At 35.8% G+C, this 19,033-nt stretch overlaps 1 protein-coding gene across 3 annotated transcripts in view; it reads right to left on the bottom strand.

The window, feature by feature from the left end:
• Positions 1 to 19,033, bottom strand: part of ITGAV (integrin subunit alpha V) — a 93,448-nt gene that overhangs the window by 59,487 nt on the left and 14,928 nt on the right. For all 3 annotated transcript variants that reach the window (XM_025404084.1, XM_025404085.1, XM_025404086.1), the window contains exon 3: positions 320 to 411. In XM_025404084.1, coding sequence (XP_025259869.1) covers positions 320 to 411 — 92 coding nt within the window. The remainder of the gene's footprint in view (positions 1 to 319; positions 412 to 19,033) is intronic.

Genomic DNA, 19,033 nt, shown 5'->3' with positions numbered 1-19,033 from the left:
GGAAGTAGTAAAGCATTTGTTAACCAAAGCCACACTATTCCTATACTTGGCTGGGTGGAAATAAACTGATAGGAACTATCAAGTGGGGCAGGTAAAACAAAGTAGGAATGAGGGTGAAAAGAAGTGAAAGCCTGTTGAAGAAGGGCAAGAGAGATGGCCTCTTTGGACACAGTGGCCTTTGATCAGAGCAGTCTTATGTTGTTATACCCTGCACCCTTGAGCATACTGAATTTTACTATCAGCCTGAAAATATAAAACCTCCTGTGTCTCTACATAAACTGACTAAACTCACCTGTGAGTAAATATCCAGAAGACTTACCAAAATTTTATCTTGTTTCGACCTCACAGATGCTCCAAACCACTGGTGGGACTTAAATTCCAATGGATCATCCTTGGCATAATCTCTATTGCCTAAAAAAGAATATTGTGAGTAGTAAGACCCAAAATATAGTGTTCTTAATATAACAGTTTATTTTTATCCAGCCAGATTGAGAAATAGTACACCTTTGATTAATCAAATACTCCACTCGTTATTTTTCTCATATACACTTTATATACATTAAAGACTTTCAACTAATCAGAAACATAGAATACACGATAACCCAGAAGTGCCTTGGTATTATTATTAGTCCCATTAATTATCATAATACACAATTGAAAAAGCAATTGTAAATAGTTTTCCAGTTGCTCAACTGTTAGATAATTAACTATTAAACAAATACATATGATCATCTATTCCCAGAAGTTCTTTCTGTGGGGCATAAAGATATTTATGAAAATTAAATGGTATGAAACACTTTTGTGTAAAATGCTATAAAAGACAAGACTGAGACCTGTGCCTGTGACATAACAATGCAAGAATTAGAATCCAGGAAACTTGATTTGGTTGGTAGAAAAAAGAGTTCAATATGGCACAATACAATCAAACACTTATTTTCATTACTTCAGTCCTCACTATTGAGAAAATTATTTCTGTACACTAAAACTCCAGTGTCAAAAAACAAAATGATGCATTGGGATAGACCAAACATCACTATACTCTTAACAATACAAGTATACTTGCCTACAGCACACCTGGGATAGTACTCAAAAATGTCAATATCGTCAAGACAAAATGAGTAGGAAACGCTTCTAGACTAAAAGAGACCACTAAGGCATGGCAACCAAATGTAAGATGTGATCTCTGATTGAATTTTATGTCCAAATAAGTTTTTTCGAAGTTACAAGGACTTTATTGGGATAAATGTGGAAATGTGAATTGTGAACTAGATAACAGTAATAATGTATAATTCAGCAACAATTACATTGTTACTATTAATATTACATTATTCATAATAATGATTCGTTTCTAATATGTGATGACTATATTGTAGTTACATAAGAAAATGTCCTAGTTTATAGGTGATACATGCTGAAGTATTTAGGGGTTAAGTGTAACAATGTCTGCAACAATGGGTGAAACTAGGTGAACAGTGTATTGTTCATTGTTCATTGTATTACTGAAATTCAAATTTTTACAGGTTTGAAAATTTTCAAAATAATATTTAAGACATAGTAATCAATAAGTACAAAATATATGTACAAGACCAATGGTACCTTCTCACCTTTTTAACACTTTATTGTATTTACTCTAACTATAAAAGTCTTATTCATTACAAAACAAACCAAAATATAAAACAAAGCCATATATAAAGATAAATGTAAATACCACAACCCCACTATAAAAAAATGACCACTGTTAACACATTACCATCTATCCTAAAGACTTGTTTCATGAATATATGCATGTTTTTATATGTAAAATAGATATTAAGTCAATATTTAAGATAACATTAAACTTATCATTATAACCCATAATAAGCCACTTATAAAGGCAGATCTATAATATCATTTTCATTGTTGTGTAGTATCCTATTATATAGCCACAGAATACTTTATTTAATCAATCCTCTACATCTCCCTCAATTTCAAATTTAGGAATATTTCTATTTTTGGAGGGCAGTAGTGTGATCACAGCTCACTGCAGCCTCAACCTCCTACGCTCAAGCGATCCTCCCACTTCAGCCTCTAGAGAAGCTGGGTCTACAGATGCATGCCGCCATGCCTGGCTAATTTTTGTTCTTTCTGTAGAAACAGGGTTTCATCATGTTGTCCAGGCTAGTCTTGACCACCTGAGCTCAAGGTCAACCTGCCTCAGCCTCCCAAACTGCTGAGATTACAGGTGTGAGCCACCATGCCTGGCTGATACACTTACTCTTATGTGAAATAATACTTTTATCCCTCATCCCCAGTCTCTGAAACAAGTCATGCTTATTCCCACCTGCAGGCATTTAGGTCTGAGGTCCTCTTGCCTAGAAACTTTATTCCCTCCACTCTGGATGCAAATCCTAACTGAAAATTTAGGTGTGTTTCTCTATTCATTATGCTAACCCATGATGAAATGGTAGTCTGCCTCTTATGGAAACATTTATTTAACACAAGAGATAATCATAGGAGCAAGCAATTATGGTAGAAAATAGTACAGGAACCCGTAGAGAGTTATAGGAAAGCGAGGGCACACAGTACAAGTGAGGAAATGTTTTCTGAGCCGAAAGAAAATCTTTTTTTTTTCAAGATTATCCACAGAAGAGTGGATAATCTTGAATTTTTTAAGATAATTGTGAGTTGTTCACTGTAACTACAGAGAATGATCAGGAAGGGAGTGGTTATCAAGAGCCTTTTCTTCTTTTACTTTTTTTTTGAGATAGAGTCTTGCTCTGTCACCCACGCTGGAGTATAGTGGTGCAATGTCAGCTCACTGCAACCTCCGCCTCCCGGGTACAAGTGATTCTCCTGCCTCAGCCTGCCGAGTAGCTGGGATTACAGGCGCCCGCCACCACGCCCAGCTAATTTTTTGTACTCTCAGTAGAGACAACGTTTCACCATGTCGGCCAGGCTGGTCTTCAACTCGTGACCTCAGGTGATCTGCCCACCTCAGTCTCCCAAAGTGCTGGAACTGCAGGCATGAGCCACCTTGCCTGGCCAAGAGCCTTTTTTTCTTAATCGATACATAATAATTTTACATATTCAAGGGGTACATAGTGATGTTTCAATACATATAATCTATACTTATCAGGTCAGTGTAATCAGCATGTTCATCATCTTGAATATTTAGTACTTTTTTGTGTTGGGAACATTCGATTCCTTCCTTCTACCTATTTGAAATTAGATAATACATTATTTTTTATTTTATTTTTTTTTTTGAGACGGAGTCTCGCTCTGTCGCCCGGGCTGGAGTGCAGTGGCCGGATCTCAGCTCACTGCAAGCTCCGCCTCCCGGGTTCCCGCCATTCTCCTGCCTCAGCCTCCCGAGTAGCTGGGACTACAGGCGCCCGCCACCTCGCCCGGCTAATTTTTTTTTATTTTTTAGTAGAGACGGGGTTTCACCGTGTTAGCCAGGATGGTCTCGATCTCCTGACCTCGTGATCCGCCCGTCTCGGCCTCCCAAAATGCTGGGATTACAGGCTTGAGCCACCGCGCCCGGCCGATAATACATTATTTTTAACTATAATAATCCTACAGTGGTAGAAAACACTAGAACTTACTCCTCCTATCCAGTTGTAATTTTGCCGCCATTCTCCCTACCTTTCCCAGCCTCTAGTATCTTCTACATTTTACTTCTATGACATCAACTTTTTCTTAGCTTCCACCGATGAGTGAAAACACACAGTGTTTAATTTTCTGTTCCTGGCTTATTTCACTTAACATAATACCCTCCCGTTTCATGCATGTTGCCATAAATAACAGGACTTCATTCTTTTCATGGCTGAACACACACACACACACACACACACACACACACTACATTTTTCCACTGTATATACATATTCCTGAACACAGACAGGAATATATATACATTATATATATATAAAAAATAATGTATACACACACACATATATATGTACACACCATGTTTTATCTATTCATCTGTTGTTAAACACCTGAACTGATTCCATATCTTGGTGATTGTGTACAGTGGTTCCAATAAACACAGGACACAGATGTCTGTTTGACATACTGATTTCCTTTCCTTTGGATAAATACCTAGTAGTGGGATTACCAGATGATATGGTATTTCATTTGTAGTTTTAGAAGAACCTCCGTACTGTACTCCACAGTAGCTGTAGTAATTTACATTCCCACTTTTGTCAAGAGCGTTTATGCCATGCTAAGAATGGGCTTTATGGGATTTTTGAGTTGCCTTCTATGCTAAGTATTTTTTCTCAATTATTATATTCCTGAAAAGTGAAACTTATTCTTTATTAATGGTTATCCAATCTCTCCCTACCACTTTGAAAATTTACCTCCATGAATGTTTTTCTTAACAAATGTTACTTCTCTTTAAACTTGTATACGGTGGCACAAGATGCTGCTGGGCACTGTCAAGCAGCATAGGCCTGCATAGCTACCATGTTCTGTTTCCTATTTCTTTAAAAAAGTATCAAAAACATCCCTTGCCATAACAGTAATGGATATCTGTCTTTGAGGACATCAGGGTTAGCTTAAGCTAGAAAATTCATGCAAAATCAGTACGAATTTGACATATCTTTTTGGAAAGCAAAGTAGTCCAGTATAACTGGATATAATGCACTGGCATACATTGGCACCCAAAACTTAGTCAATGGTCTTCAAAAAGAAAAACATCACCCACTGCTTTCAATGCCTTCAGCTGCAACACAGTTACAACCTCATGTTACCATCTTTTTAAGAAGTTTGCTCATTAGGAAGTTTTTCTTTCCTAATCAAAATTGTTTTTCTGGAGACCAAGTCTTAAAATCCTTGACTCAACATTACATAGAAGCTTCACCCAGAGGAAGTGTAAACAGAGTGGGTGAAGAGAAAGCAAAAGAAAGCCTGCTCTCCAGACAAACGGACAAGAAGTTCATTCATGACCTGGCTGAAACTGGCAGCTACCCTGAGGCACATGAGTGAAGTAAATATTCTGAATCACAGCCCTGAAGTCAGCATTTAGAATGATGTTGAACCTCCTCAGATGGCCTGGACTATGCTGACACACTTGAAAAGGAAACAGGACACAGACAACCACAGAAACTCAAAGGCTGGAAGAAATGCTTTCACAGGCAACAGCCAAAAGTACCAAGATTTCTGTCCATAATCACAAAAGCCATTGGAAGATTAGCTCTGTTCACCCAGATAAATAAAAAAGAAAAAAGAGTATCTCACACAATAAAATAATTTTATTTAATTATCTAAATAAATAAAAGTATTTAAATAACTTAAATCTTAAATATCATTTATTTAATAATCTTTAAATCTCTCTAATAAAGTTCAGAAGAAATTGCTCTGTATTATGTAAATTAACATACAGCTCTGTACTACCACTTTCAAAAATACAGAGGAAAATTTTGCTACAGAAACTTGAAATTAATAAGCAAGTAAATCACTAGAGACTTGAAAATTTCATGTCTGTTTTGCCAGGTTTTCAAACTTGTCATTTGCATTTTATCAAACTCCCATGACTGCATGCTTGAGGACAGAAGCAAATGAGAAAAGCAGATTGCTGTAGCTTTCGACTCTACTCCTTATTAGCAGCCAACTCTTTTCCCTGGTGTTTCCAAAGGCACTGTCAACACATTCGGCATTCGACTTGCTGAACAATTATGGGCAGTGCTTATTTTTAAGATACAATTACCTTCTTACCCTAAGCAAAATGTTTTGTTTCTTCTTTTCATACCAAAAGAACATCCCTTGGAACAAGATTATGTCACCTTTTTGTGAAAAGGCCAAAGTGAACAAGAATGCTAAAGCATTAGAAAAGCAAGAGAGTAAACTTCCATTTTGAAGCTAAATGTGGTTTTAGTCACTTGGCTCCTATTCATTACTATGACTTGTATGAATAATGAAATAATTCAGGTCTTTAACTTACTTTTTGCTAAAACAAATGAACAAAAAAAGTAAAAAGAAAAAAAAAGGCTATTAAAACAATACCACCCTGCATTCATAGACAATTCACAGACTTTCTTAAGCAGCTTTTTACTTTAAACATCACTTGCTTAGTTGTACTTCCTGTAACAAATTTGCTAGGAAAAAAATCTCCCAATAAAGCATGCTTATTTATTATGTAAAAATGGACAGGTTAGTGGAAGAAATCTCTTTGATTATCCATTTATTTATTTAAATAAACGATAAATCATGGGTACCTCCTATGTCTCTATGCTAGTAATATAGCATTAAATGAGACAGATAAGTCTTTGCTTTTGAAGGAGAAAAGTAATACATAATTATATAAAATATTTTCAGAGAGCCATAAATACCATAAGAGAAATTTGAGAGAAAATGATTTGGAGGTCAGACAACTACTGTTATCATGCATTTATTTGTAACTCAATGCTATTTTGAAATAATGTATTCCATTGATTCAGAGCTGCAAATATTCAGATACTAGTATGCCTAAAATCTGAATGTGTACAATAGTCAATGGTGATGTATTTATAATGGTGACACTTTTAGTATTTTTAGTAGTACATAAATAGTACATCAAAGGCAGCTTTACATTCACAGTCAACTGATTTTTGACAAAGATGCCAATGCCAAGCAAATTCAGTGGCAAAGAAATAGTCTTTTCAACAAATGGTGCTGGTACAACTAGATACCCATATACAAAAAAATTAATTTGGAACCATACCTCAAACCGTACCAGAAAATTAACTCAACACAGATCACAGGCATCTTTAAATGTAAGAGCTAAAACTATATAACTCTTAAAATAAAACTAGGAAATAAATCTTCATGAACTCGAGTTAGGCAATGATTTAGAAAACCAACCGCATAGTGATAAAACAGTAGATATATCAGCCAATTAAAATTTAAAAATTTTGTGCTTCAAAAACACCATTTAAAAAGTAAAAAGGCAACCCTCAAAATTGGGGAAATTACTTGCTTATCAAATACTGGATAAAAAAAATTGTATCCTAAATAATATGGGAAAAAAAAAAAAAAAACTCCTACAACTCAGTAAGACAAACAACTAAATTAAAACTAAGCAAAGAATTTGAATAGATGTTTCTCCAAAGAAGAAATAACAGCCAGTAAGCTCAAGAAAAGATGTTCAACATTATTCATCATCAGGTAAATGCAAATCAAAACCACAATAAAATATGGCTTCACATTCATTAGGATGGTTATCATAATATAAAAAAGACAGAATATGAGTGTCCATACGGATATGGAGACACTGAAACCCTCATACATTTCTAATAGAAATGTAAAATGGTACAGCCACTTTTGAAAATAGTTTGACAGTTTTTAAAAAAGGTAAATGTAGATTACCATATGACGCAGCAATTCCACTCCTAACATCTATCCAAGAGAAAGGAAAACATATGTCCACACAAAGATTTGCACATGAATGTTCAGAGTAGCATTATTCATAATAGCCAAGAAGCAGAAAACACTCAAATGTGCATCTACTGGTGTAAACAAAATGTTTATTCATTCAGTTGAATACTGTTAGGCATAAAAACGGAATGTAGCACTGATACATGCTATAATATGAATATCTATGTATCACATAATTCCGTTTATATAAAATATTCAAAACCAAAATATGTAGACACAGAAAGTAAATTAATAGCTGCTTAGGGCAGGAGGTACAAATGGGGACAGACTGATGTTGGACACATTTCTTTTTAAGGTAATGGAGATGCTGTGGAATTAGGCTGTAGTAATAGCTATAAAACTCTATAAATATAGTAAAAATTCATTGAATTAAACACTTAAAACAGGTCAATGTTGTGGTAAATTATATCTCAATAAAGCTGTTTTTAAAAATGACAAATTTGTCAGGAGAAAAAGTACCTGCGGCATTGAACAGAAATGTGTGTGTGTGTGTGTGTGTGTGTGTGTGTATGAAATGACTTTTTCAAAATTAATTAAAAATAGATGTGTCAGGAGAGTAATAGACCAAGAATAAAAATGAATAATATAATAGATCAAGAATGAAAATGGATAATAGAAAACAAAATTTAAAAACCCAGAAAGAGCTAATAAGCCTGTGAAAAAAGACTCAAGCTTACCAGAAATAACAGAAATGAATATTAAATTAAGACATATGTTTCACCTGTCAGGCAAAGGAAGATAGTATTAAATTTGGTTCAAATATTGCTTGTGTCAGTATTGTCCTATTTGGCAAAGATGTATCAGAAATCCTGAAACACACACTGCTATGACTTCAACATTTATTTTTAAAAAATTAACTAAAAAAAATTTCGTAATACAAACTAAGACTAATAAGCAGGTCAAAGGTTTGTTATAAAACAACAGCATGTCCAACAGAATAGGAGACAGAGTAAATAATAACTTTATGTATTTTGCATATTTACACACAGAAACACACACACACAGAATATACACAGGCCATAAGGCACATGCACAAATACACACACAAAAGTATATCCTATGGCCACTGGCTTCCTGAGTGGTGAGATTTAAGTAGGTCTGGTTTTCTCATATTTTCATCAATGGATGTGCATTATTTATAAAATGTTTTAAAGGTTTTTTTAAAAAGTAGTGTGGATAAGTATCCTTCAATCCTCATATACAAAAGCTTAGTTTGACGCTCCCACATCCCCTCTTAATTAACTTTATGTTTACATTTTCATCTCACACATGTAAAGGAGTTTTAGTTCATAAAATTCAAGAAAAAATTTTAATTACACAAGCTCTTCTTTCTTTAAGCATTAACGTTCCTAGGAACCTCTTCCTTCTTTTTTTAAGCATTAACCTTCCTAGGAACCTCTATTCTATGTTATAGAATCAAACTATTAGAGTAGAATATTGCATAAAATAACTAATTAAAAAATAAAAATTCTAGATAACTACTGAAGACTAAAATGGTGGTTAATGATTTCGTTGATTTAGTAAGGAAATACAGTTTGTTAATTTATTTAAGAAACTCTGACAGACAATAGGTAGTGATAAGATATTAGAATAGTACTAATAATGAAAGGACAATTTGCTTTATAAACTTCCAAAGTGTCTTCAAATGTCTCTTGAAGCTTACCTGTACTGACTTAAAATGGTCAAGAGACCAAGGTCCCCAAATCCAAAGTGTTTGAAAAATAAATCATTTATATATACACAAAACTGAGTTCTGCAGCCATAATCCATGGACATGTCAAAGTGTTACTAATTTATATAAAACCATCCAGAAACATCTTTTACATAAAATAACATACAGCTATTTCCCACACATAAACAAAAAGAGTCAGAAAAGCAGAACCAGAAGAAAACAGGAATGAAGCTCATTTCACTGGGATTGGTATTCATTGAGTTAGTCAGTTATTACTACCACAGCCAATAAAGAATCAAAATCTCCCTCTTCTTCCATGAGCAATTCCGACGGTCCTGCTGGAGTGCAGCACAAAGAATACAGGCCTTTTGAAAACACTCACTGCTTTATCAATGCTGGTTTGTTTCCTTGTAGTCATGAGAAGGAAATGATCCTGAAAGCATCTAACATTTTAAGACAAAAACTCTTTACTGGGAATTAAAAAAAAAAAAAAGCCAATCCTATGTTAAGTCCTAAAGAACGGGTTGAATCAGGTCAAAGTGAGCAGGGAAAGGAAGAGACTTTAAAAGAGCTTGTGAGTTTGGTTTCAGTAAAACGCAGAAAACATTAAAATACTGACTAACTGTATGACTGACAGTCAATTAGTAATAAATGAATTCGACTACAAGATTTCTAAAGTGCTTACCAGCTCTCTGTGTAATTCTGTAACGGAATAACAGATTTTATCAGGAGAAACATTTTTATTTTTAAAAATTCCTTGGTATAAATTTGTTTTGTATTAACAAGGGAAGGGAAACTACTTTTCTTTTTAACTTTTTAGTGTACAGGACAGCTGCAACTGTAGAAATACCTAGACACAACTCTGGAAGACAGAAAATTCACCAATAGGAGGAAGTAAAACTTAAAGGAGGTTAGTTTAGGGTCTGCCTGAGTGTTTTAATTGCAACAAGATGGAAATTGTACTGCACAAGCTAGAAAACAGCTAAATGTTTTATGTTCTCTATTAAATACAAAACCTAGTTATACCCAGAAAATATTCCACAGCATTTTTCTTGACCATAGAACTGGCATAGCCAAGGTTTACTCTCAACCTACGGCCAGGCCCTTCTAGGAACAAATGGCAAGCATTACAGCAAGCTGTTTTGGGCAGGAAAAATAGTAATCTGACCTATGCCCTTCGGTATGACAGAAATAGTTAGTGGTAGCTGACATCCATTCACTGTATTTGGAATATAAAGGTAGGAGCTTCTCCTTTAAAAAAACAAACAAATAAAAAACAACCACCACCACAAAAAAAACATACTGAACAAATAAGTAGGTAAGCCTGCATTTCTAAGCAAAAAGACTTTCTTTTTTTTTTTTTTTTTTTTTTGAGGCGGAGTCTTCACTCTGTCGCCCAGGCTGGAGTGCAGTGGCACCATCTCGGCTCACTGCAAGCTCCGCCTCCCGGGTTCGCGCCATTCTCCTGCCTCAGCCTCCCGAGTAGCTGGGACTACAGGCGCCGCCACCGCGCCCGGCTAATTTTTTGTATTTTTAGTAGAGACGGGGTTTCACCTTGTTAGCCAGGATGGTCTCGATCTCCTGACCTCGTGATCCGCCCGCCTCGGCCTCCCAAAGTGCAGGGATTACAGGCGTGAGCCACCGCGCCCGGCCAGCAAAAAGACTTTCATACGGTGGTGAAACATGGTTTCTTTTCTCAATGCACATTAGCAGTCTATCTTTTTGGGAGAAAAAAAAACACACACACACATATTACTAAGAAACATGGCCAAGGATCAGTCTATCAGTAACATCTGCTTCCCTAGAAAAGGAAAATATGTTATAAGAGGATTTTCTCAAATGTCACAATAACAGAAGTTAAAATGCAAACCAAGCTATAATCAATTTAAGAAATATCCACAATTATCTTTATTTCTTTCCTTTTCCATACTTATTTAGTTTCCTACAGTTCTAGTATGGGCACAACACAAACAATCCTTTCTTCACCTGTATAATGCTTTCTTGTTTACAAAGTATTGAAAGTAATGACAAGAATGGCAATTACTTTTGCACCAACCTAATGCCTTCATAGACATTGTTTTTAAAAAAAAAAAAAAAATCAGATATGGGGTCTCATTATGTTGCCCAGGCTGGTCTCAAACTCCTGGACTCAAGCAATCCTCCTGCCTCCGCCTCCCGAAGTGCTGGGATTACAGGCATGAGCCACCAGGCCACCATGCTTGACTAATATTATCGCATTTGATCTACATGGCAACCCTGAGAGGTAGGTATTATGCTTATTTGACAAATGGGGAAATTGCGGATGGTGCTTGCCCAGGGTCACAGTTAATAGGCATCAGAGTCTGACTCTGAGCCTACATCTTCTAAATCTAGTTTGAATTCTTTATAACCAAAGCTGCCAAGGGAAAAAGAACAAGAGAGACAGCAATGCCTACTTATATAAGCATGGTTCTTGTCTTAGCATAGCTTGCAGTATAACCAATATCAGTTGTGGCTTACAGCTGTAATCCTAGCACTTTGGGAGGCTGAGATGGGAGGATCGCTTGAGGCCAGGAGTTTGAGACCAGGCTGGTCTAACATAGCAAGACCCCATCTCTCTTTTTTAAAGAAAAAAGAAAACAAATAATTAAAAAAGAAAATACATAAAAGGGCACCATGGTAGGCAGAATAATATCCTTGAGATATTCAACTTCTAATTCCCAGAAACTGACACATAAATATGTGACTTTACAAGGCAAAAAGGACTTTGCAGAAGTGATCAAATTAAGGACCTTGAAATAAGAGGTAAGTCTGGATTATCTGGGTGGACCCATTAAAATCACAAGGGTTGCGGGGGTGGGGGGCAGTAGGGTCAATGTTCAAGTAATACAGCATGAGAACGAACCCAGTAGCTATTGCTGGCTTTGAAGATAAGGGAAGGAACCACAAGACAAAGAATACGAATGGCTCTACCAGCTGGAAATGGAGAGGAAACAGTTTCTCACCTTGATTTAGCCTGGTGAATCCATTTTGGACATCTGACCTCCAGAACTAAAGATAACAAATTTGTTATCTTTGGTAACTTATGACAATAGAACAGGAAACTAATGTGGCCATGAAGGCAAAACAGATAACAGACTACATGAACAGTCTAGGCTTGCTACATGAATAGTCTCAATATTGTTTTGCATAGCAATCTATTACAGTTTGGAATAACTTTACTACTGAAAATACATAGATCATTAATCCCTAAACTAAATCATGCAATTAATCTTTTCTTCAGTTCTACTTTTCCACATCCACTTGTGAGTTTTCCACGTATCAATCATCTTAGACTAAAACAAAGAAATCATACCCCCAAATAACTGTTTCATTTTCACTAATTCTATAACATATCAAAGTTCACATTATTCTTTCAATTTAGGGGGAAAAACCTATTCCGTCATTATGAAGACCCTATTTAAAAATCTATAAATTATGAAGAGTCACTGGATGAAAAGGTTTAAAAATCCAAGAGGGCAACTGCTATTTCCAAAGCAAGTTGTAATATTTCAATCATTGCATAAACATATAAAATAAGAAAATTTTTAAAACATCTTAGTTGTGGCTTTGTTTATATATTCTATCAAGCAAATACGGCGGAAAAAGAAAAATAAAGATGACAAGCCAGAGTGAAGATCTTGAAAGAAAACTAACAGGGTAGCACATTTTGGAAATAAATTTTGCAAATCTAAATTTTGGACTAAGGTTTCCTTTCGCTCCTGAAGGCTCACTAAAGCACAGCCATTATTCAAAAATCAAAGCAGCAAGTAACTTTTCCATCCTGGATTGCACCTTCTACTAAATTAAACTTCGTATCATGAAACTCCACATTTTTTAAAGTCATGTCTATAATATTTTGAATATATGTATATGATAATATTCATTATTTCATGTAACTTCTATCATTTTACCAAAAAAGTGACTAGGAAAATTAATAAAATGGGTACTGAACGTATTAGTTCATCTGCAGTGTTCATGTGAAATTTACAAGGAACCAGAAATTCAAGATGTCCCTATGGAGCTCTAGATCCTTCTATCTCTAATATAACACTCTATATGCATTAAGATTTAAAGGTAAATTTATTTGGCTAGACCTTTAGAGTATATTTTTAAAAACTCATTTATATCTTTCCTCAGCTATTTCCAGTTTTATTCCTCATCATGCCCTCAACACCATAACCCCACCACCACACACGTATAACCCTTATGCCCATATACATATACATACATGTAGGACACATGGAATTACTTGATTTCCAGTCACTAACTTCTTTTACTAAGCATACACATACTGGTTTCTCAAGCTGTAACCCTCTTCGACATCTAAGGAATTTCATCTCATTTTTCATTAGCTAGCTCAAATGTCACCAACTAATCTAGGAAGCCTTCTTCAAAGCCCCCAGGCAAAGTTAGATACTTTCCAGTTATGCCTCCTTTATTTTGGTATGAATCTATTTGCATCTGCTGTTCAGAATTACAGTAAAATAACTTTTAGACTAGTCTCTCAAATATATTTTTGAAAGCCTCTCTCTTATCCCCAACTCAAACCACCAAAATCATGCTACAGGATAGGAAACAAAGCACATCAAAAGTGTCCATCTGTCTTCCTTAAAAGCTAAAAAAGTTGTGTTATGATACCTTAAAAGCAAAATCCAGATTTTCTTAATTAGCTACTAGTGCATGTCTTAATGCATGTGACAAGTAACAGTTAAATGACCTTTATCTAGTATATAAATAGATAATTATATACTATCTAATATCCAGAGACCTCACAGGTAAACACAAAGTAAAATTAGTTCATGAATTACTAATTAGCCCAACAGATAAATAGGGTTACTTGCAAAGGATGTTTCTTTCCCATTACCGTTTTCCAGTCAAAAGGAGAAAAAGGCACCCTCTTAATCCTATACCTTTTAGTTCCCTCTACAGCTCATGATCTTCTTAATCTTCTTAGTTGTGAAAGATAAGACAGGCTTTCCAGGTCTTTCACAGATATGAGACTTGGACTCACCCAAACAGACACTACTATAAAAGTTTTAAAACTCTAGCAAATGATGCAAAGTGGCATGATGGTTAAGAAATTATTCTCATGGTGCTATTCCACATTCAGCAACAGCAGTTCCAGCAACAATAAAATCCACCAGTTGTTCTTTTGTTAGCTTCTCTTGGTTCCTGCCTATTTTTTCAGATAACTGTGAAGTTATCAACATCCTTCCAATAAATTCTTGTTCTGTTAAATTTAGCTAGAGTCTATTTCTATTACTTTTCATGAAGAGTCCAAAACTTGCATGCAACACACACACAGGCAACCCACCATAGGTAAATGGAATAAATGGTGAGTGGAAATAAATGTGTTCCCTGCCTTTAGATAGCTTATAGTCTACTCAGGGAATACTATAACATCAGTAAGAAAAAAAAAATCAACAAAAAATTCAGCTTAATAAAGAAAGGAAACTGTACTCAGTGCACTGAGACTACCAATATGGCAGAACCTGACCTAAAAGGCAAATGGGAGAGGAAAGGACCATTTTACAAAATATTACTTAATGCCAAGCATTTAGAGTATCTCCAAGCACTTTACTGTAAAATTGTTTTTTGTGATTCTAGAGCTAGCTGAGGTTTGTTCTTTTTTGTAGGAAGGAATATAGTTACTATTCTGTTTTTTCAAAGGAGAAACAGACTATACAGCAACTAGCCTAGAATATTTCATATAGTTACAAACTTCAAATGTTGATGTAACAATCATCTGGGGCTTCTTAAGTCTCAATTAAACTTTCAGACTCAGAAAACTACCAAAGGCCATATGCAGCACCAGTCTATTTACAAGGATGTAAGACAGAACCACAGCTTTCCAGCAGGACAGAACCAGACATACCTCTTTGGTGAGAATCCTTACATGAACTTTCCTATACAGCTGTCCACCCAGCTGTCCAGAGTACTTCTCTTTGCCCTGCCAGGTGACGGCTCAGATTTGAAGAAACAAAACCTGGTAGACACAGGAGTCATTCGGGCTTCAAATCCTCTTGTCCCCACAGAAATGACATCTTTTGCAACAACTCTATAGCCATAGCTTCCAGAGTCGCCACAAAACACATGCCAGTTTTAAATCACTATACTCAAGGAACCCCAAAGCTATGATACCCCTATCAGGTACTTAGTCTATTTATACTTTCTCCCAATCCAAATGCAACTTAACATCTGGGGCCATTTTTAGCATAAGCAATGATACCTAGTCATTTAGTCACTCAGATACTCAGTAAGTCAGACTAGAAACTTAAAGGAAGACCAAACTGGCATGCAGAATAGAAAGTGGTTTTAATAACCATTTTCCAGCAGCTGATTATTGATAATATTCCATGTTAATATCCCTATATGTGTTATTCAGTTTAGTTTCCAAGATGCTATGGTAACAAGCATCCCCCAAATCTCAAGTAGATAAAAATAACAATAGTTTTTTTTTGTACACACACATATGAGTAAGAGTCTAATCTTTATGTCTTCCTTACTACAGGCCTCAGGTTGACAGAAGTTCTACCATTTAAACTATCACTACTCACTATGCCATCTGGGAAGCGGCAGAATAATGCCCCAGCTCTTAAACCCTGCCACCCAGAAATGACACAATTCTGCTCATGTTTTACGGGCCAGAAAAAGTCACATGGGCATACCAAAGTTCTTCCCAAAAGTTTAAAAAAATGTGAATAACGACAAAGTGTTGTAATGTCTCCCACATCATACAATTACAGCTAATTTTCTTGAGACTATTTCATAAAGTAAATTATTTCCCAAATATTAAAAACATGAGGACAGGGCACTTTTAAGCATTAAAATCTGTTCTGGGCTCAGAAACACAAGAAAGTAAATAAACTAACCAATTTATACTCTTCATGATCACCCCTGGAATGTATTATACAACGGAGAATGGCAGGTAATTTTCCCAAGGTAATGTTAGAAAAAAATGACAGAGGCTAGATTTGAGCCCATGTCTGTTTAACTACAAGGCCTATTCCTTTTCATGACACCATGAGATATAACAAATAATGGAGAGATGAAAAAGAGTCAAAGAGGAAAGCCCACAATAGTATCAAGAAGTTTAGGAGGGATAAAAGGATGTGATCGTGTCAAGCAGACAAAGAGCAGAAACTTTAAGGAGGGAATGGCCAATGGGGTGATTGTAAAAGAGCAGTCCAAAGAGATGAGGGACCATAACCATCCACTGAAGCCAGTAAATAGGCTGCTGCTAACAATCGCAGCTAGAATCACTGCTGGGTTGGGTTGGTGCCACAACCCAACAGTGATTCTATTGGGTTGAAGCATGGAAAGTGATGAAGACACAATATGTATTCAAAAATCATGGATGTAAAGGAAAGAAAAGAGAAAGATATGACTAAGAAAAGATACATCTCCAAGGGAAAACAGTTTTTGATTAGTTTTTCAGGTAAAAACACTTTAAACATACCTCAAAATTGGGGAAGAAAGGAAAAGGGAGAACGCAGCAGGGATACAGAAGCAAATGAAGGAATAGGGAGGGTCTCTAAGAAGGCAAAAGGGAGGAATAGCAACTTGAAACAGCTCATGTTTACTGAGCCATTCCAGTATGCCAATCCCTGTCCTAAGCATTTTAAAAGTCTTCACTTATATGTAAATTAACTCATTTGGTGTAATCCACACCTATGGAGCAGGTTGATGAGAATACTCTACTAGGGAGAAGAGGGTAACCTAATAGTAACCTGTATAACATCAACAGCTGGTAACTGGCAGAACCAGAGTCTGAGCCCCAGGGAGGTTGCCTTCAGAAACCCCACATATCTGCTCAGCCTCTGTCTCCCTTGAATAATAATAAAGAGAAAAGACATTTGTATTGTAGAGATGCTTATATGTTTGGTCTAGGATGGGATGAAGAGTTCCTTGGGAGAGAGACATAAAGAAAGTTTAGCAGGATGCTATAAGCTATAAGCATTTCTTCCTTGAAACTCAATACAATATGGTTTAATGTGGCTGTTTTAGATATACATTTTCTTGACTGGGTTATTTAAATCTATGTTGTCCTCTTACATTCAAATAAACACCATTTGAATAAAAATACTAACGTAAAAAAATTAAGTCTTAATTTCTTTTCCACTGGGGAGGTCTCAGAAGTTATACAAAAGGATTACAGAAATATCATAAACAGGGACAAAAGATATACATATACATAAGAATATATATATTATACATATAAATATATTTTATATATGTATGTACATCTATGACAACTAAAGGACTTTATTTATTTCCTTACTATACAAAAACTTCTTATCGTACATTAATCTCTTCAATTTATTGGGCACTAACTTGTGCCGGGCACCAGACAATGTTCTAGGCCCTGGAGTTTCAGCAATGAACAAAGATAAAAAACTGTCCTCATGGAATTTACATTCTAATTGAGGGAAAGAGACAGTCACTAAAAATAAATAAATAACATATAACAATGTAAGCACTACTGGGAAACATAGAGAAGAGGATGGAAGTACAAGGTGAGAAGGGGGAGCTGCAATTTTAAGTAAGATGGTCAGGGCATCACTGAGAAGATCATATTTGAGCCATTCTCAAAATGATGGTGAAGCAGATACTCAGTGAACATTTAGGGAAAGAATGTCCCGGCAGGAAACACAGCCCAGGTAAGGGTGAGGTGGGAAAGTGTCTACTGTTTATGAGGCACAGAACAGCACAGAGAATCAAAGGGAGGAAGCGGAGTGAGCTCATTGTTTTAATCCCCTGGTCATTTGGGGCTGGCTCTTGCCCTCTGAAAAAAGCCACAGCTCCTGTCATGTGGCTCTCTATACCTAGTATTGTTTTCAGATTCTGGTAACCACTGCCTTCAGGCCTAGAGGCCACATTTTAACTAGTGCTGATATACAATCAATCCCCAGGTACCTGCACAGTCCTCTGTAAATAGTCAAATTACCCCAATTTAAATGTGCCATCTCGTTGCTGGCAGTGCCTTAATTAAAAAATCTAGGACAATAGTCCAGATGGGAGACAATGGAGCTTGGACCAGGATATTAGCAGTGGACTGATGAGAAAGTTACATTTTGACCTACTGAAAGATGCAATGTCAAACATGGCTCCAGATTCTGGACTAAACACTGAAAGGATGGAGTGCCATAAACTGAGATTCATTTATTGAAATCACAAATTAATAGAAAATATGTACAAATATACTAAAAGTAGCTCACAGGAAAAGGGATACTGAAGGCTTACCAACAAATATGAAGACATTCAGTCTTACTAGTAATTAAAGAAATGCAAATTACCATAACAGATACTATTTCCTCCTATAAAACTGACAAAGATTTAAAAATACGGTAATAAATGAGGTTGCCATGGGTTTCAAAACATAACTGGAGGGGTGTAAACTTCTGTGAGGGAAAGTTTATAATACCTAACAAAACTTTAAATATACATATCCAAAGATCTCCTTTATCATACAGATATATTCCCATATTTGTACAAATACTTGTGTATAACATTTTCACTACAGCAGTGTTCATAATAAAAGACTGGAAATAATCGAAGTATCCACTAGTAGAACATATAATTTAAGCAAATAAGGTACACATATACAATATAATAGTATCAGTGATTTACAAAATATGAGGTAAATTCATATACCGATAAGGAAAGATCTACAAGAGATTTCTACTGTTAGAACAGTGCGGGGAGGCATCAGATTTTTGAGTTGCCTTTCCTTCAAGGATGCATACATATATAGACATAAGAAAATTCTAGAAGGATAAATGAAATTGTTAAGAGTGATTGCCTCAGGCTGAGCACAGTAGGCCACACCTGTAGTCTCAGCACTTCGGGGAGGCTGAGCGGGGCAAACTGCTTGAGCTCAGATGTTTTGAGACCAGCCTGGGCAATATGGCAAAAACCCATCTCTTTAAAAAAAAAATACAT

The sequence above is a fragment of the Theropithecus gelada genome, chromosome 12 (genome assembly GCF_003255815.1).
Source record: "Theropithecus gelada isolate Dixy chromosome 12, Tgel_1.0, whole genome shotgun sequence".
NCBI lineage: Eukaryota > Metazoa > Chordata > Mammalia > Primates > Cercopithecidae > Theropithecus > Theropithecus gelada.
Note: the sequence above shows the minus strand (reverse complement) of the source record. Positions and strands in the feature narration are given on the sequence as shown.